The following is an 18,976-nucleotide window of genomic DNA, read 5'->3' on the forward strand; positions in this document are numbered from 1 at the left end:
AACAATTAAAGAAAAGTACTGCAATCACGCCTGGTTAGGATTGGCTGCACTGTATCTCCAAGACGCGAGAAATCACGAAAGATGGACGCCGAGAGTGAATACATCAGTTTTATCTGAGCCCTCGTCTTGGCAGCAAAATGGGTAATCAATTAGTGGGCATCGCGCCCAGCCAGATATTCCCGGTAGAGCACTACCTGACGGATCACAACGACTTGTTGTTCGATGTAAAGTAAGTGCACGACCGAAACTCTCGGCTTTCGCGTGTACGCACCTTCTGCTACCTGAACGCTGTCAGAACGGCGAACCCCGTGCGTGTCAGTGTTTGTTCGACAATAAAACAATCTGTTATGAATAACTCACGATGTCATCGATAGTGGCATCACGATCGATCTCGTCAGACGCGGTACGTTGTCTCGTTATCCGCTGACGATTTTCTGTTGTGCTTTAAGAGTCCTTACAGTAATGTTGTTGACAGTGGAACAATAACTGACGTCGCAACAGTAATTTGTTAACGACAGTTATACGAGAGCTTGGAAATGTTTCTGTTTTGTTTATGATAGCGATAGAGATGATTGTAAGATATTGTCGAGCGGCAGAGGGCCAAGTTCTGCATTTGCTCAAGCCTTTGTTGTCTACAGTTTAGGAAGCACCAGATTCTTCAAAGTGGCTCGGGCTCGGAGCCAGGAGGGCCTGATAGTCGTGAAGGTGTTTGTGATTCACGATCCGACGTTACCGCTGTCCGCCTACAAGGATAAGCTGGAGGAGATTAGGTCAAAACTGATGCCAGCCTTCAACTGCCTGCCCTTTCAGCGAATGATCGTGAGCATTGCATCAGCACGCATTCTGTTAAATATCGTATCGCTGATTTAGGCACGACTAGAATTAATTCTATGCTTGGATTAGCTCACAGAGAAAGCAGGCTCAATAATGCGGGAGTACGTGAAATATTCTCTTTATGACAGGATTAGCACTAGGCCATTTTTGACGAGCATTGAGAAAAAGTGGATCACTTTTCAAGTATTGTATGCGATCTATCAGGCTCACAAGGTAGAGTAATATGTGTCAAGCATTTAAAGAGAGGGCGATTGTATAAGCAGCTTGTCAACAAAATTTTTTTTATCAAGAATATTGTATCATTGCTTGCTGCTTTGTTAATTTTTGTATAACCTCCTTGTTTAATAAACTCCTGCGTTTTCTGATTGTGATTTTCAAAAGCGATATCGCTGCTTCCTTGCAGTTTGGTGTTTGCCACGGCGACATAAAATTGGAGAACATCATGATAACCAGCTGGAATTGGATATTGCTCACAGACTTTGCTAGTTTTAAACCGACATACTTGCCGGAAGATAATCCCGCAGATTTCTCGTATTTCTTTGATACTTCCAGAAGGAGGTACCGCTTTCCTTCTCTTTAACATTGCGCCAATAGTAAAGTAATTTTTGTTATTTGTCAATAATCGTTTGTTAATGTTGCAGAACGTGTTACATAGCGCCCGAACGATTCGTAAAGACATTATCCTCGGAATTGAGCAATACATTATTATTACCAGAGCAAGAAGTAAAAACGGGTGATTTGCATCCCATGATGGATATCTTTTCTGCAGGTTGTGCTTTAACGGAACTTTATAATGAAGGACACCCACCATTTGATTTTTCACAGCTCTTGGGTAAGCGTAATAAAACGTAGAAGACGAGATAATCGTGCTGCGATAGTGCAAATTTTACTAATAAGGTTCTTTTAAAATTCCTTTAAGCATATAGAAACAATGAATACTCCGTGAGTAAGCACCTGGACAGTATAGATGACCCAGGAATACGAGAATTGCTTGGCTCAATGTTGGAGAGAAATCCAGCGAACAGGAAGAGCGCAGAGATTTATTTGGCTCAAGCTCGTGGCACTATCTTCCCGGAGTACTTTTATTCCTTCCTGCAGTCGTACATGCTAATTTTCTCCAACACTCCGATTTTATCGCCGGACGAGAAGATAGCCAGGTTGAAGAAGGACATTGGCAGTATTATAAAAATACTGGGGGAGGAGAATGAAAGTACGAAAAGCAGGGCGAAGCTCTCGGAAACCGCGAAATCGAGTCAATGCGAGAGTAAGGACTCGATCAAGGACGATTCCGCTCACAGCGAGGAGAATACGGTGGTGGAAGTCGACAGTGACCAGAGCTCTGACAAGACTGACTTGAATCAAGCTGACATGAAGAGCACGACGCAGGACGTCGGCAATGACGTCCAAATGGAAGCGGAGCCGGAGATCAAGCTGTCCGAGGATCACAAACAGGCGTGCAGCGCGGAATCGAAGAAACCAACCTCCACGACCGAAACCCTGGAGGGGCTCGTTATCATAACGCAACTCGTCACCTCTTGCATAAGGGGGTTGCATCACTCGCAGTCCAAGTTGCACAGTTTGGAGATACTGCTCGAATTGGCTGAGAATATCTCCGACGAGACGATTCTCGATAGAATACTACCCTACATTGTAGGTATCCACAAGTCGCATTTACAATTTCCGCAATTTGAAAAATGATTTATATACATATCTCTCTTTTATAATCGTTTATACAGTTCCTGTTGGTTCACGATCCGGCACCGCGGGTAAGGGTATCGGCGATACACACCCTGACCAAGTGTCTGCATCTTGTGAAATCGATACCACCTACGGACGTGAACATATTCCCCGAGTACATCCTACCAGGTTTAGCGCACATAACTCAAGACGAGGCAGTTATCGTCAGGGCAGCTTACGCGGAGAATATCGCACATTTGGCACATATCGCTCTGCGTTACCTGGAGAATGCCCATCTGTCCAACTTGGGCAACAACGAGGGACCAAAGCCTAGTTATGATAGCGAACTGCAAACATTGCACGAAATGGTATCGGTAGCATTTTCTGTAATTAAAGAGTAATAACTTTCTCACATTTTTACTGATATTTCGTTGCTTTCAGGTCCAACAGTCAGTCTCCATGCTGTTGACGGACCCGCAAAATTTAGTGAAACAGACTTTAATGGAGAACGGTATAAATAAATTGTGCGTGTTCTTCGGCAAACAAAAGGCTAACGATATTCTGCTCAGTCACGTTATCACGTTCTTGAACGACAAGGAGGACAAGGAACTGCGAGGTTCCTTCTTTGAATGTATAGTCGGTGTAGCGGCGTACGTCGGTTGGCACAGTAGCCCCATATTAATGCCGCTTCTGCAGCAGGGTCTATCCGATCCCGAAGAATTCGTAACCATGAAGGCCATACACGCTATGGCGACGTTGACGGAATTGGGTCTGCTTCACAAGTCTGCTCTCTATCAGCTGTTATCAGAAACTATGGTCTTTCTGGTACGTCATGGTCACGACGTTATTTTAAAATTATTTTAAGTTTTGATTCAAGAATTCAAAGAACTTACGAGAAACTCTTGACAACTTTGAGCTATTTCGTGAATTGATTATTCTTTGCAGGTTCATCCAAATTTGTGGATACGTCATGCAACCGTGGGCTTCATATCCGCAGCGGCGAGAACTCTCAACGTGGTGGACGTCCAGTGCAAGGTTCAGACGATGCTGCAACCATATCTGAAACACTCGTTGATTCAAATAGAGAAGGAGATCCTGTTACTGGAGGCTCTCGTCCCTCCCATATCTAGGATAGTGTACGACTCTATAGTGAAATGCAGCGATGTCGAGGAATTGTTTCAAGCGCTCGAGCAGAGGCAGACAACTCGGGCGAAAGCTGTGACGGGCATGGTGCAATCGCAGAATAACGAGATGAGCAATTCTGTACGAAATGTAAGTGATGCTTGTTACGTACTGAATCTAGCCTGAATCAAAATTCCGGGAAGAGCCTCGCTAATGCATCGCAATGAAGTATTAAATATCGAAATGGAGATATAAAGTAATAGATCCAAATTAGCTTCGACACCAGTGATTTGAAATATGATAATTCTTTATTTACGACCAAGAACTGGTGAAACAAAATTATTGGTAGCACTACGTTTCGACCTCAAATTAGGGTCCTTATCAATATAAGTAATTAATATAAAGTAATATTTATCACTCAGTCAGTGAACAAGAAAAAGACTCGCGTGGTTTCTGTCAGCTTTTCAGGCGGCTCTCCGAACTGATGACGGAGGCGACCGAAGATCAGCTACTGGCCATGAAGCCGCACTTGATGAAAATCAACAAGTACCGCAACTCCGCGGACACGAAGCAGAACGCCGCCAAGTCCGTGGACGGCAAGCTGGAGTTGAGCCCAGTTAAGGACAGGATAAGGCACCACGTCGTCGTACTGTATCCCGATACCAAGGGGGACTTGACTTTACCGGCTTTCAAGAGATTAGACCGAAGAACGTCCGAGACCGTGAGCACGTCGATGAATCAGGAATGGCGCACGATGTTTGCAGCTCACCAGGATAGCGTCCAGGTATCATTACAAGCTCTTTATCGATAACTCTTCCCACCGATTTGCCGATGGATAATAACGTTGTATTTTCACGGCAGCACGCCATCGTTAAGATGTCGGACATGACGGGAAGCGGCGGCAGTCCTAATCAAAGTATACACAGTGGCGACATCCATCTATCTCCACATCACTGCCTGTCGGACATGGCTAGTCTAACATCGCTCATGAACGAGCATTCGATTCACGAACGGTCTTACATACAATGTGAGTGCAATTAATGCAATAACAACCGATTAGTGTAATAATGACTGATAAAAAAATGGTCTGCAGATATGTGCGCGCCCTGCCGACTGGAAGTGCGGCAGTTAACGTGTCGGAAGCAGGAGCAACACGCGGCGGTACTAAGGGCGAAGCGCTGGGCCAATAACATCACCTGCGAAACTGGTAAATGGCCATTGAACCCTCACGGTTTACGTACAGTAGTAGGAATATCACGACCTGCATTTTCATTGACTATCGATGTAATTGACTAAAAGGCTCCACGCCACTACCGAAGGATTGGAGGCCTCGCGGCGTCCCGGTCGCGCATCTTCACGAGCACAGAGCTGCGGTGAACAGACTGGTCGCGATACCGGACACCAATCTGTTCGCGAGCAGTTCCTCCGACGGGTGTATTAAAATCTGGGACGCCAGCAAGATGGAGGGACGAAACATCGCTAATCGTTCTAGGTATACCTCCTCATCTGTTTAGAACAGATAGCTTTAATCATTTACATGAACAATTTATATGTCCAATTAAAATCTGAGATAGTTATGTGTATTTACTACACTGTTAATTGTTTTGGTACTGTTCTCGTTAAACAGGCAAACGTACATGCACAGAGGAGGCCCGCTAGTCGGTTTAACCGTGTGCGATCAAGGGCAGTCCTTGGCGAGCTCTGCGAGCACGTCCGGAACGGTGTTTGTACTTCGGATTGAGCCAAATTCTAGTAAAATGAGTTTGCTGGGTTCCCGTCAGCTGGATCTCCAGGTGATTCTTACAATCAACAAATATGCATGCTCTCGATACGAAGTTTTGAGAAGAACGTTGATTTGATTTTGATTTAATCTAATGCTCGGTTAACGTTCGTTGATTTAACAGGAAGAGGGATGTGCCGTTGACATTCAGTACTTGGATTCTGGCTCGCAATCAGTTCTCGTGTACGCCTCGCTGTACGGAGCCCTGATAGGCTGGGATCTACGGTGTCCAGGTACAACGTGGCGCTTGGAAAACGACCTGAAGCACGGAGTCATCACGTCGTTTTGCGTAAACAGTCATCAGCAGTGGCTGACTATCGGCACCAGCTCGGGTATTCACACTTGTTGGGACTTGAGATTCCAACTGCCCATAACGAGCATCAAGCATCCAACAGGTAGATGTAAATCGTTCGCTCGCGCAAAAGCGACGTGCAAAATTAACGTCAACTATTTCCCCAGGCGCTAGAGTGCGAAAGGTGATCTCGCATCCGACGGAGCAGTCGTGGATCATCTCGGCGGTGCAGGGTAACAACGAGATCTCCATGTGGGACCTAGAGACTGATCAGCGGCAGATGGTCCTGTGGGCGTCGAGTGCGCCACCGTTGAGCCATACTCAGAGCGGTCACACCGTGTGTGCCATGTACGCCGGATCCACCGATTGCTCGGGCTTCCTCCTAGCCGGTGGTACCGACATGCGACTGCGTTTCTGGGACTTCAACATGCCCACCGCGTCCTACATTGCTCTGCCCGCCGCGAATGATGTTCTCACGCCGAACACGTTGGCGTACGAGTTAGTATTTTGCCAGATAGAGAATTGATCGTTTCGCTTTGTCACACGTCATGTGGTTGCGATAATATGATTGAGTTTTTTTTTATTTTTGCAGACAACGCTTGATAGACGGAACGAACGTCGTGCAGGAGGTGCTGGTGGACAACGACTCCAACCCGTCCTCGGGAAGTGACGCGAGGGGGAGGCTTCTGGAAGAGAGCGGTCCCGAGACCCCGCCATCCGGCCAGCACGACACGATTTCCGCGGTGGCCATGTCGAACACGTGCATACTCACCGGCAGTACGGACGGCCTGATACAAGTCTGGAAATGATTGTTCTCGCTTCCAAGCTTGATTTTAAAGTTCCTCGCTCGGGCGGTAAAAGGTTTCACCAGTCTAACGCGGATTTCCTCCCCCTCCAGAAATACCGAGATCGTTATGATCCAAGTAAGGAATAACAATTACTCTACAATTGTTCAGGCAAATTGCCCAGCGACGCGGAATACGGTGTTCGTGATATAATTCGTACGAGGGTTTTTCCAAGTCGCAGGAATTGCGGCATTAGCACGATGTCGCAATGTATCATTGGTAAGATTCATACTTTTCTTTTTTTCAACAAATAATTCCATGATGCCATCGACATCAAGATCCTCGTTGAAAGCTATATATTTAGAATCCAATTTCTGTGAACACAGTTAATTGAGGAATTACAGGTAAAGGAAATGTAATTTAATTATATTTCGATTGAACTACATTTATACCCTTCGATCCACTTTTGGACAATGTTAGGGATAGGCTCTCTTACTGCTGTTTTAAACCACAAACATCGACATACGCACGACACACGCCACCGTGCTGTATTAATTCTGTGATCCTGGATTGTACATAGGACATGTGTAATATATGATATTTAAGGCTACCGGTGATTACGACTGCGCCATGGCTGCATGCATTTCTTAAGAAAACTGAACGTAAATCATACTGTATAATAGTGTATATAATTTATTTTTGTACGTAAGAAGAGAGAAAGAGAGAACTCAGAGTATTACTGATGTATTAGGCAGATATGACAGGCTTAGTATGCCGATTTTACAGAAGATCGATAGAGACAGGCCTTTGAAAAAACAAAACCATCTAAATTAACTGATACTTGTGAGGTCCGTATAGCACCACAAATTTAACTCCAGAGGGAAAGAGAAACTTGTGCAAAATTATTTTGCAGCGGAACGGAGTATTTCGTAGGACATTTAAAGAAGTGATCCGTATAGATTACGTTTTCACGGATTTTCTTTGTGTAGCGTTAAAATTTTTCCTTTTTTTATTACTTTAGCACTAAATTACTGGCAGTGGTGCAATCTCGCGAAATTATCCTCCATCTCGCAAAACCGTATTGATATGGCAAGTTCGATAGCGCCTATTTCTCCCTGTTCCTTTCTGTTCCTCAGTCCAACGCAGGTGCGAGTACGGGCCGAGAAAAGAGCAAGATTCGTGTACGCGAAAGACGCAATTTACGGTTATTCCCTCGCTTCGTACTTTACATGGTGAATGCGTGAGTAAGTAGCTAGCTAGATTACTCTATGTATAATCGCGATTATATTTGTATAATATATGTGTATACTAGTTCGCTGGTATTCTCGTACACGAATACGCGCATGTACACGTGAACACACCGACTGATGAAATACTCGTAATCAGTGGACGTATACTGTGAAGCTACGTTGTTACAATAAATTCATATTTTTAACGCACGCTTCTCGATTTGCCTTTGACATCGACAGACAGAAGTTTCCTTCACCAGGGACAGACGGGTGCGGCGGGATAGGGCACGCGTCCCGGGAACGCGTAGGAATCGGCATTTATCGTTCTGCAGATTTGCTTCCAACGTTCCTTACCGCCTCTGCCTTGACGGTACGGTCGATACGGGCCGTTTTGCTCATAGTATCCGGTGTTGCGACCGCCGTACGACTGCTGAGGAAACCATAAATCAAGCCAGGGCATGCAAAAAGCGGAACTAACTATCAGCAGCAACAGGAAGATTAGCTTCATTCTAATTGCATCTCTTGGAAACTTCAGTCGTCTTTATGACAATCTCTTTGCGGTAAGATCTGAAAAGAAGAAAAGAATTATTTCCAATTTTTCGTGAGTACTTGGCATGACATTTTTAAAATTCGCATTCGATGCATATTGATTTGAAGCAAATTTAAAACTTGTTAAGATTTACTTGATTTATTTCAGTTGTCTATTCTTGCGCAATTAAGACAATTATTTTCTCGCGATTGATTCAATCTTTGATATTTGGGATAGTATGAGATCTATGGCTCCCTAAGTGGATTCTCTGTAAGTAAACAATAAGTTTCGTTAATTTCAGCTAGCGCTCGCTTAGATGGAGAGCGACTGCTCGCTACAAGTGCCACAGCACACGTAGCAACGCGAAACGAGACGAGAGAAAAAACGCGTGCACGCACCAAAAGACCATATAATGGAAACGTTGCGTCACACGGGCCGGCTGGACGTTTTCTTATCGCGACTTTCAAATTTCACACTTTCTGAACCGTGAGACTAATGACAACGCGACGTTTTTCCTGGACACTTTGATGACTGGGCTCTCGTCTGTCGTGTACCGCAGTTCACACTTTCGACTGCCGTGATACAGGAAATGATCCAGGTCACGTACAAGCTACGCAAGATGATAATTGTACAGGAGCGCGAACAACAATCGATCACTGCCTAAATCGCCGAGCAAACGTAATCGCTGTAACGAGCACGCTACACGCAGTGGAGAGATGCTGGATGCCTTACTGTTTTATATACCGTCAGCTTACCGCTACCCTACCGCGCAGAAAAATGCGTTAGTGGTGAATCCGCGTTGCCTTTTGACGAGGTTGCCGTTTGATCCCCGCGCACTGAATGTGCATGTTGTCTATCGACTAATAAGAATATGCATTAGCGTCTTCCGCGAATATTCGTCATGTGCCATACATATGGATGCTTCAATTGGATTACCAATCTAAGAATATAGATATCTTCAGAATGGTAGAAAAATAACTTTATCACGAAATGCGTATGGAACTCGTCAAACTTTTGTGGATCTTGACGTGGTAAACCTTCACTTAAACATTTTCAACCTTTGATTCTAGACATGCGAATTTATTTAAACTAAATTCCTGGATTTATGTTGCTGAAGGTGAGATGTCATCCATGCAAGCTTATATATTCAGAGTTTCATCTATTTTGTGGACTCCCTCCTCTTTAATCTTACAAAGAGTTACGAATCCTTTAAACTTATATGTGTCTAGACTTATAATTTGATTTATACATGCAGACTGCGTGACATCACAGCGCTGAAGAACATATTTTTATCATCTCAAGCTCAAAATCGTATTAAGTAGATTACAGATCTTGTTTATTTCCTTTTTGCGATTCCGATGGAATGGCTGAGCAGATCCATGTCCATCGAGTTCCGCCGAGTTTGCGAGTTATTTCCTCAATTTGGGATTCTGCACGTGCTGACCAAGTGACGCACGTGTTTGCATGCTTTTGAACTTGGGGAAGGCCCTTTCCCATTGTCTCCGCCGTTGTCCATTTTAATTTACATGCGACATTCGTGTCATGCATATTCTTGCTCCCTCGCTTGCGTATTCCGCACGCGCGAGAATATCGTTCGCGGGATACGCAGAAATACGCATAAGATGCCGACTTCATTGTATAATTACTCATTTATCTAACATGCCGCTGCGTCCTATGATAATGATATTTTTACGTGACTCCGTGCTTGCGACGCAAAAGAAGAAGAAAGAAAGATTCACGTGCAGCAATAACGATCCCTTTAGGAAGCAGTCGCAGCTGCTCCTGCACGCGATTAGATCGCTTCGCGTTTAATTCCATGATTAGCATCCGATGTTTAATTCGTAAGTCGCACTTTCGGTCGCGTTTGCGTACTCGCGATTCTCTATAAAATAATGATTTTTGCATACCGCTCGTTGACGGTAGCATGTGCGTGCGAAGCAAAGCGCAAAGGGGAAGTTACATGATGTATTTCCTCTCGAGGCAGGAAAAAGAGAAAGAGATGACCTACATAATGATATAGTCCGCAAATTGATTCGTGAGATCTATCCTTCTGCGTGCTGCGAGGATGATTGGAAGTTGCTCCACATTCGAATAATCGTGTCAAGGGCGCCGCTTGCGCTGATACCGAAGACAGCAATGGATTATCTTACCCGTAAACTTGACACACTTCTTACACCGAGTCGCGAAATCGATCAACAAATAAATGGAGCACGAGTTGTAATCCATTTCTTGTTTTCCGGATTTCTTATTTCGCTCGATTCACATCAATATCGATGCAATTAGAGCGAATAGCGATAATCATATATTATCATATATTTTACATGCTTTCTCATATACATTGTATCAGTACAGGAGATAGTACTGGTAAACGATTTTTAATCGTACCATGCTGGATTACGCATCATGAGAGAAGTACAAGAAAAATAAGAAATATAGAGATTGTGTTTATTAATATAATTAAATAAAAACTCTCAAATTGCCTTGAAACGGATTGTTATAATTACGAACGAAATTATATATTGCTCATATTGGCTGTGACCGGTAAATTACAGACAAGGCCAGCCGTTTCACGCAAATGGATTGTTCTTACTCTTGTCGGATTATAAAGTCCTCCAGGAACGAGGTAGAGTCCCGAATTATGGAACACTGACTTGATTTGCTCTACGATTTTCTATTATCGTAATAGCTGGTTTCCAATTCAACCGGCTATTAATAGCATTCGACAGAGAAAGTCTGTCTAGTGATTTTACACAAACAAGCTCGTAATAGATGAGCGATTTTTCACGCTCAATCTGTTCTCCGAAATGTAATTGCATGAAATTTCATTTCATTGTTATAATTACAATCTTCATGCTTCAATAAATTCAACAGTGCAAATCAAGAGGAGAATATACAAAAAATTGAAGTAAAATTGAAAAAATTTACGTTCTTGTAACATTTTGAGAAATTGAAATTTTATGGAGAAAAGATGTAATTATATCTTTTTTTCTCGTTTCAGACTATTATGTGATCGCTCAATTGTTTGTGAGTGGAGCAAATGCTTAATACCTTCGACAATTAAGTCACTGTACGCGGAAGCTTTGCTACTTTTTTCTGGTTTATTTTTAGGAATTTTTAGCAATAAATTCCAGAAGCATATGCACATCCTCCAAAGAGTGTTTACAACGTCTATCGTCTCTCTTTCCTCTTCTTTTCTGAGAATTAATCTTGAATCCGCCTGATATCGGAATTCGGGTCGGGTCGAGTTTTATTCATATCAATTACATATACGTAACGATAAAACAATCTAGCAGGACTGTTATAATTGAGGCATCGAGATGTATCAAACATTTCAGGATTCATATATGAAGTAAAAGATTACCGTTTAGAAATTTATACACTCATAATGTTCAAGTTGATTGATAATTATGATTTATCTTAATCGGCAAGGACTTATAAATTACATTCCAAGAAAGTCAATTAATCTGCAAAAAATGCCGGATAAAACGGAGCGATGGGCGGTGCGCCTAAAATCGTCCGGACACGCAGCGAATATATCGCGATCGTACGTCGCTTCACGTTCGAATTTGCAGACATGCCGTGGTAAATCGTCTAAATATTTTGGCTACTGCAGGCTTCATCAAAACTGCTCCGTGCAGCCGGCTGCACCACGTGCGTCAGTTCCGTTCTGCTCAGCACTCGCTGAAAAGCTGTTGATCACTGTCCATCTCATCAGACCTGTCCTCGTCATCGCGAACACGTTTCCTGCATTTCTCGCAGCTCCTACGAATGTCAGATCACGGCAGCGTTGACGGCAAGGGTAGCTGCAGGTCTCTTCGCCAGCCCGGTATCTCGATAAAGATGCAACGGAGCTTCAGGAAGATGAGAGAGAGCATCCAAAGAATCACCGGTATGATTATCTTCGATTCCAAAATTATCAGCAATTATAGTTTAATTGCATTGAAAGCCGCATTGAAACATTTCAGCATAATTGTCGTCACGCGTAATTGAATGCGCTTTTGTAGAGAGCATCCAGGATGACGACAAGCATTCACTGTACATCTTCCCCGAACAACTGTCCACCCTGACTTGGCGCACCGGCTTCTCCAAGGACGAGATTCGCAGGCTGTATCGCACCTTCAAGCAGCTATGCCCGAGGGGATGCGTGATCACGGGCAACTTGAAACTCGCATACGCCAAGCTGTTTCCGCTAGGCGATCCGGGCAGGTACGCGCAGATCGTGTTCAACAGTTTCGACAAGGACGGCGATGGTATTGTCAGCTTCAGCGATCTCCTGAGGGCCATGGCGTCGATTATCAACGGTGACGTGGATCAGAAACTCTCTTGGATATTTGAGTGAGAATCTCGTTTTATTATACGGGTAATTATGTACTTTAACGGACCCAGCCCCGATGACCTTGACCTTGACATATGTTGTCAAGGTCACCCTCCTGAGTGACCTTGAAGAGGTTTTAGCCGTCGCTCGTTGTTTGTTAAAAAGTTATAAACAACGAAAGTTTAATGATTTCGCACGAATTTTCAGCTGTCCACGTGAAGCAAGAACATGATACTGACATATTATATATTACAAAGGTTACCTTCCCGAATAACCCGTACTAGGTTTTAGTCGTCGATCGTTGTTTATGAAAAAGTTATTAACAAAAGAAATTTCGAAAATATAGTAGTTATTTTGAAAGAATATTGAATATTGAAAGATATAAACGACGAATATGTATATGAACGAAGAAAGGAAAGTCATTTAAAGCAGTGAATTGTTAATATATAGAATAGTTTCTTTTAATATAAGTACAAAGTATTCTTCACTTTAACCAAAAGCACAAACAGTTAAATAAAAAGTATTCTCTGCTTTAACTTAACCTAACCTAACCTAACCTGGTTAGGTAATATTTTCCGAAACTGGAGCCCCGGACACATACGCTCGTTTTCAGCCCGCTTCGCGGGAGGGCGGGGGGGAGGGGCAAAGCCCCTCCCCCCGCCGGAGCCAGTGTAACAGATTTCACCGTGCAGATTTTGATCACCTGGTACACGCCACGGATTCCGGCGGGAGGAGGGGCAAAGCCCCTCCCCCCGCCCTCCCGCGAAGCGGGCTGAAAACGAGCGTATGTGTCCGGGGCTCCAGTTTCGGAAAATATAACCTAAATCAAACCTATTTCTGATTTAAAGCTAAAATTCCATCAAATATACTCTTTCGTAAACGTACATGGTATCGTAAAATTATGCTTTATTCATTAAACAGTTTTGTTAATAACTTTTTAACAAACAACGAGCGAAGGGTGAAACCTAGTGCGGGTTATTCAGGAAGGTGACCTTTGTAATATATGTCAAACTCAAGTCCTTGCTTCGCGTGGACAGCTGAAAATTCGTGCAAAATTATTAAACTTCTTTTGTTAATAACTTTTTAATAAACAACGAGCGACGGCTAAAACCTCTTCAAGGTCACTTAGGAGGGTGACCTTGACAACATATGTCAAGGTCAAAGTCATCGGGGCTGGGTCCGTTAAAGTACATAATTACCATTATACGTTTCTAGTTGACTTTCTTTCAGGCAAATTTTCTTGAAAACCTTATAATTATTACGATGTCATTCGAATCTCCTGTTGACAAATTTTTATCAAGAAAAACTTAATTATATGCAATTTAATAATTGATAATACTGAATTTTAAAATAAATTTAATTAATTAGTGTAGAATTTTAATTTTCTCGACCGACTCGGTGACTGATCTAGAGTTCTCTGCCAAGTAAATTTATGCTGTCGAATGTAGCCAATAGTCGACGAGCGCAATACGGGATAATGTGTTTCCTGGGCTTGCTGCTTATCAGATTCTATGATCTGAACGGGGACGGTTGCATCACGAGACAGGAGATGCTGGCCATAATATCCGCTATTTACGAGATGGCGCAGGACGCGCAGAGTGTTCAGACCGCGGTTAACAGGCAAGTGGACAGGTTCTTCGAGAAGATGGATGCAGATAGGGATGGCGTGGTTACCAGAGAAGAGTTTATGAGCGGTTGTAAAAAGGTATGGACCGCGAACGTTTCGCTATGTCGTAAGAACATGAATTGCCGGCGAACTTAACGCAGGTGGTGCATTCTACTCGAAGACGGAAGTCTGAAAAATGCCTTTTATTAAATATTCAAATTTCTTTCACGCAACAGCACAGAGATATTTTACATAATCAATTAACTAACATTGATTAAACGCTTGTAAAAGAAGGTATGACATAATTGTTTTTATTATCAGTCCTTGTAACATCTAAATTCAGCACGATGCGGTGAAAACGTGCTAAGAGACTTCACAAATTCTACTTTTTACAGGACACCATTATATACAACCAGTTGCTAACGTTTAGCAAAATTTGGTGACGGAATGAGAACGATCTCGGGAGATCAACAAGCAACTCGCCCGTGCGTAAAATCATCACTTATAAAACCCACCGTGTATCTTTATCTCGCTCTTTAACAATATGTATATGTTAAAATATATATTATACATATCGATGTACATATAATATATATTTTAATACCTAATAATATTATATCACATAGTGTATATATATATTATATCATACATTACTTCATGTACATATAAAAATTCCTCTGCTACGTAGTGTACAATATCATTTCAAATATCTAACGTTCATTAAAACCGCGCGAGCCCCTAAAACAGTCTTTTTTGTAGAATGTAAAATACGCAGGCGAGGAAGAAGGCAAACGCCAGCGCGAGCAGTGCCTTGTCAGTGACCTCCCGTCTGCCGTATTTCCCTAAGAGCTTCCCCGATTGCAGTATCACCTGTTGCTGATGCTCCAACTCGCCCTTCGTACCGCCGACCTTGTCCGAAGACGTCACTGAAATGATAACCACGATGATTCACGGAACCGCTAATTATCATTGAGTGATAGACATACGTAGAGTGTCCAGCGTGTCGGCGCTTCTCTGAGTGGTGTCGGCCAGTTGCCTCGCGATGCTCAGCAGCTTATCCGTCACCTTGCTGGACGTGTTCGCCAGGCTCTGCTTGTCGCGTCGCTTCCGCAGAGCGTTCTGCTGATCTTCGGGCATCGAGAATAAATTCTCCCTCGCCAGTTTATCGATCGCGCACGCACTGACGATGTTCGCCTTGCGGAAGGCCACCAGCGAGGAGTTGAGCTGCTTCTTGTAGCTGTCTACAGCGGCCAGCAGCTCGCTCTTCTTGTCCTCATTCGGTTCCGTCTCGGCGATGGACGCCAGCTGCTCAATGGAGGACTTCAACGTCGCTATCTTGCCCCTGCCGTCCGCGTTCAGCTCATCCAAGAGCTCCAGAGGGCCGCTGCATTGTTGTATGTCCTATAGACAGTGAATAAAAAGGCCGTCAATATTTAGACGATTAATTTAAATTGTTAACTGGCGCCCATCAGAATGTTAATTTGTTAACCACAAGTCATCTGTATCTTGTCCTTATTATTATCGGTATAATCACTTTGCAATGGCTCAACGCTGAGGTTATGTCTCACGTGCTGTTTATGCTTACTTGTATTAAAGCGTTCACTTGGAGTTGGTGCTTGACGACGTCTTGACGTATCAAGTCCGCGACGTACTTTCCAGGATCCATTGACGGTGCGCGAGTTACCTGCTTTACGTTATTTTTCGTACATTCGGGGTGGAAGACGGCGAGGCCCGATCAGCTGATGTAGACAGATGCACAGGTGATTGCTGAATGACGTTTCTACTTGCTCCTGTAACCATTTTCTTACGGGAAATTTTATTTGATAAATAGTATGAGTATATATCTTTATTATGTTATCCTTTATACTGCGCACAGAATAACAAAAATTATATATATCACAAAATATATTTCTTAAAAATATATAAAAATATTTTATATATTTTAAATATATTTTCAAAAAGTTAAGAAATACTTTGTTGTATCAAGCGTTAATTTATCAATTTTTACAAATCTTATTGAATTTTCTTTAAACAAAAATTACTACAAAACAATATTTGTATATTTTTATTACCATTTCCTACTAGAAAGCTGGAATTTCATTGCAATTCTAAAAGGAGAGATATGAGATAGCGTTATTTATTATGTATAGATATCATACAAGTTGCATTATCATAAGCTGTATAATTGTTATACAGCTAATCTCTGTGCGCTCTGTGTATCGCTTTTAGACGACAGAGCAACGCGCACAAAACTCATTTCAAGTTTCTATCTGTTCGCAGAACAGAACATTACAATTTGTTATCGTCGCAGGGATGGAGATTGCAGGGCTGACTTCTAGGATTGTACAATTTCAAAAACTTTATCATGTGTAAGTTAGAGGTATATAACAGGCGCGGGGCACTACGATTCACGTAACCGTTCCGGATATTCCGGACGACCGCTTTTCCGTCAGGATTACAGAATTACATTGCGGAGTCCATGTCCAACTATGTCACACGAGTATTCACGTTAGCGCAGGCTGTTTATCACGGCGGCGGTGAACTCCGTCGTCGAGCTCTGCCCGCCTAGATCCTTCGTGAGCACCTTGCCATCGTTCAGCACGCGGTTCAGCGCCTCCCGGATCTGCTCGCCGTACCGTTTGAGATTCACGTGGTTCAGCAACTTCACCGCGCACAGCAGCATCGCCGTTGGATTCGCGACGTTCTTGCCGACCGCCTCGGAGTACGTGTGCCTTGCACCCTGCGGAGGAACGCGAGCTTCGGTAATGCGGCTTGGAGATTCAGCGAAGTTAGGGTGGGAACTCCTCGTCTTAATTAATTTCATGGAATTATTAGGTGTGACTCTTGCACGTTACCGGTTCAAAGACGACGCATTCAGCACTGTAACTGGCTCCTGCGACCACTCCGGCACCACCAACCAACCCAGAGGCAAGATTATCCACGATGTTCCCGTACAGATTCGGCATCACCATCACGTCAAACTGGTGCGGATTGGATACCATCTGCATGGTACAATTGTCGACGATCATCGTCTCGAACGTGATCCTGTGTTTCGCCGAGAAAGGAGTGAGCAAAATGTTTCGCCATAACTTTAATTATAATATAATATATAATTTAATTATTTTATAATAATTTTATAATATAAAATTTTATAATGAACGTTTAAATTAATACGTGAATTACCTGGGATACAGTTTCGCGATCTCCTGGCACGACTTGAGGAAGAGCCCATCGCCGAGCTTCATTATGTTGGCTTTGTGAACACACGTGACTTTCTTGCGATTATTCTTCACGGCGTAGTCGAAGGCGAACTTCGCGATTCTCTGACTCTTGGTGGCAGTTACGATCTTCAGGCATTCAACCACCCCCTTTACGGACTCGTGCTCCAACGCGGAGTACTCTCCCTCCGTTTGCTCCCTGATGATGACGCAGTCGACGTTCTGGTGGCGCGATCTTACACCCGGCAGAGACTTTACGTGTACCACGTTCGAGTACAGATCTAGACTTTTACGTAGCTTCATATTCAAGGTCTGCAACTCTCCGGTCATGGAGTGATCCGGAGTCGCCAGGATACCCTGTTACACAAAAAGACGTACATCGAACGCGTTACAAAATCGTAATTTATTCTTTTGACTAAAATTTGAATTTGAAACTTTGAAAATGAAAATTTATTCTTTTGACTACTGAAATTCTCTGAAAAACTTGCAACTTGTTTTTTGTAATTAAAGTGTCCGATATATCATGTTATTAGGTCGTAAGCTATGCAAGATATCTACCTTTAAGCAAACTTGGTTCCTAGCAATACTATTGGAGACCTGATCCAGGGGAGCGCTTAGAGTGGGATTCACTTCCGACAGGAAATAAGGCTCGAAGTCGACCGGGACGTCCGCAGCCTTGAACACGTTCTGAACTGCAACCACAAGCTCCGGGCCAACACCGTCTCCTGGTATCAAAGTGCATTTCGTCTTCCTTTCTTGTTCTACTGCCTGGAAAAGAGAGATAATTGTTACATAAGTGTCCAGTCTAGGCGTTTAATCAGAGAGCAGTCTCACGTATGAATACTTACTGATTCTTGCTGCCGTATTGCTCCTACGTGTAGAGCCCTCACTGTGCTCTTCTGAGCAGCCTACGGACACAAAAATTATTATGTACCTTCTCAGGTAGCGAACGTGAGTAGTTTTTGAAGAAGTCAAACAAACACGAGTTCTGTTTGTCTTTCAGTGATGACCGGTCCTTTCTTGCATAACTACGATGAATTCGTCGCATTTTTGGCGAATGATAGTACGCTAGGGTTAACGCGATCGACCAGAGTGTCAGTGTGTGTGTGCACGCCCCGTATGGCACGTATCGAGCGATCACAGAATGCGTTTGCGGTGCGTCAAGACGAGCGCGTCTCCAACATGGGCCACCGAAAATACGTATACACTTCGGATAAAAATACTCGAATATGCAATGCCCTTGCCGCGGCTTCCCCGCTGTGAACGTCGCGTTAATCGCACGTACGATCATCGGCGATGCCTTGATTGCGTTACGTATTTTTCAGCGGCGCGTGGAAACGCACGGAAACACCGGAATGTCATCCGGGAGCCACGTAATACCTGAGAGAACGTTTTGCAGAGGTTCCTCGCGAGCAAAGCCATTTTCCACGACGGAGCCGTGTGTCGACTGTCGACTGCTTATCTCACTCGCATTCGCGCATGCAGGAACGTAATCGCTCTCGGGGTCGCCGTATCAAGTTAATCAGGCCCGGTGATGAGCGATAGCTCTCCATCCTCCACGAAATCGAAGATTTTGTCGGCAGAATGAA

General features: G+C 43.6%; 4 protein-coding genes and 1 long non-coding RNA gene across 8 annotated transcripts; 2 read left to right on the forward strand and 3 right to left on the reverse strand.

Moving 5' to 3' along the window:
- Positions 1–137: 137 nt before the first annotated feature.
- Positions 138–7,928, forward strand: LOC105276974 (phosphoinositide 3-kinase regulatory subunit 4). The gene is made up of 17 exons (XM_011335057.3): positions 138–229; positions 639–819; positions 904–1,047; positions 1,238–1,392; positions 1,476–1,666; positions 1,754–2,484; positions 2,571–2,879; positions 2,953–3,336; positions 3,457–3,783; positions 4,094–4,417; positions 4,495–4,660; positions 4,727–4,840; positions 4,933–5,125; positions 5,261–5,426; positions 5,538–5,808; positions 5,873–6,203; positions 6,298–7,928. Exons 1-17 carry the CDS (start codon positions 138–140, stop codon positions 6,512–6,514), a joined length of 4,296 nt encoding a protein of 1,431 aa, XP_011333359.1. The 3' UTR covers positions 6,515–7,928.
- On the reverse strand, positions 7,171–8,973 carry LOC105276973. Its single transcript, XR_002193099.2, has 3 exons — positions 8,647–8,973; positions 8,403–8,516; positions 7,171–8,286 (listed from the first exon to the last, which is right to left on the reverse strand). It is a non-coding gene; the product is annotated as an uncharacterized LOC105276973 (long non-coding RNA).
- Positions 8,974–11,903: 2,930 nt separating this feature from the next.
- LOC105276977 (hippocalcin-like protein 4) lies at positions 11,904–15,071 on the forward strand. Of its 4 annotated transcripts, none has more exons than XM_011335062.3 (5): positions 11,904–12,137; positions 12,253–12,583; positions 14,070–14,268; positions 14,565–14,654; positions 14,929–15,071. In XM_011335062.3, the coding sequence occupies exons 1-4, from the start codon at positions 12,017–12,019 to the stop codon at positions 14,610–14,612; spliced, it is 699 nt and encodes a 232-aa protein (XP_011333364.1). In that variant the 5' UTR covers positions 11,904–12,016; the 3' UTR covers positions 14,613–14,654; positions 14,929–15,071. The 4 variants fall into 4 exon arrangements, with proteins under 4 accessions (XP_011333364.1, XP_011333363.1, XP_011333365.1 ...); XM_011335065.3 differs by lacking the exon at positions 14,929–15,071 and adding an exon at positions 14,406–14,463 and having other exon boundaries at positions 11,924–12,137; positions 14,565–14,913; XM_011335061.3 differs by lacking the exon at positions 14,929–15,071 and having other exon boundaries at positions 11,921–12,137; positions 14,565–14,913.
- Positions 14,358–16,186, reverse strand: LOC105276976 (vesicle transport protein SEC20). Its single transcript, XM_011335060.3, has 3 exons — positions 15,755–16,186; positions 15,156–15,570; positions 14,358–15,095 (listed from the first exon to the last, which is right to left on the reverse strand). Exons 1-3 carry the CDS (start codon positions 15,833–15,835, stop codon positions 14,908–14,910), a joined length of 684 nt encoding a protein of 227 aa, XP_011333362.1. The 5' UTR covers positions 15,836–16,186; the 3' UTR covers positions 14,358–14,907.
- Positions 16,187–16,291: 105 nt separating this feature from the next.
- Positions 16,292–18,917, reverse strand: LOC105276979 (isocitrate dehydrogenase [NAD] subunit beta, mitochondrial). Its single transcript, XM_011335067.3, has 6 exons — positions 18,768–18,917; positions 18,236–18,295; positions 17,946–18,155; positions 17,353–17,744; positions 17,025–17,214; positions 16,292–16,909 (listed from the first exon to the last, which is right to left on the reverse strand). Exons 1-6 carry the CDS (start codon positions 18,807–18,809, stop codon positions 16,679–16,681), a joined length of 1,125 nt encoding a protein of 374 aa, XP_011333369.2. The 5' UTR covers positions 18,810–18,917; the 3' UTR covers positions 16,292–16,678.
- Positions 18,918–18,976: the final 59 nt, after the last annotated feature.

This window comes from Ooceraea biroi, chromosome 3, assembly GCF_003672135.1.
Source record: "Ooceraea biroi isolate clonal line C1 chromosome 3, Obir_v5.4, whole genome shotgun sequence".
NCBI classification, from domain to species: Eukaryota; Metazoa; Arthropoda; class Insecta; order Hymenoptera; family Formicidae; genus Ooceraea; species Ooceraea biroi.

Bases quoted from the DNA above. Each gene is read 5' to 3' on its own strand.
- LOC105276974 (XM_011335057.3), top strand. From the start codon at position 138: ATGGGTAATCAATTAGTGGGCATCGCGCCCAGCCAGATATTCCCGGTA. The intron at 1,393-1,475 runs GTACCGCTTTCC...TTAATGTTGCAG, and splicing joins TTTGATACTTCCAGAAGGAG to AACGTGTTACATAGCGCCCG. The intron at 1,667-1,753 runs GTAAGCGTAATA...AATTCCTTTAAG, and splicing joins TGATTTTTCACAGCTCTTGG to CATATAGAAACAATGAATAC.
- LOC105276977 (XM_011335062.3), top strand. From the start codon at position 12,017: ATGTCAGATCACGGCAGCGTTGACGGCAAGGGTAGCTGCAGGTCTCTT. The intron at 12,138-12,252 runs GTATGATTATCT...GCGCTTTTGTAG, and splicing joins GAGCATCCAAAGAATCACCG to AGAGCATCCAGGATGACGAC. The intron at 12,584-14,069 runs GTGAGAATCTCG...GCTGCTTATCAG, and splicing joins AAACTCTCTTGGATATTTGA to ATTCTATGATCTGAACGGGG.
- LOC105276979 (XM_011335067.3), bottom strand. From the start codon at position 18,809: ATGGCTTTGCTCGCGAGGAACCTCTGCAAAACGTTCTCTCAG. The intron at 17,215-17,352 runs GTAATTCACGTA...GGCGAAACACAG, and splicing joins ATCGCGAAACTGTATCCCAG to GATCACGTTCGAGACGATGA. The intron at 16,910-17,024 runs GTAACGTGCAAG...GTTCCTCCGCAG, and splicing joins AATGCGTCGTCTTTGAACCG to GGTGCAAGGCACACGTACTC.
- LOC105276976 (XM_011335060.3), bottom strand. From the start codon at position 15,835: ATGGATCCTGGAAAGTACGTCGCGGACTTGATACGTCAAGACGTCGTC. The intron at 15,571-15,754 runs GTAAGCATAAAC...CACTGTCTATAG, and splicing joins AAGTGAACGCTTTAATACAA to GACATACAACAATGCAGCGG. The intron at 15,096-15,155 runs GTATGTCTATCA...TTATCATTTCAG, and splicing joins CGACACGCTGGACACTCTAC to TGACGTCTTCGGACAAGGTC.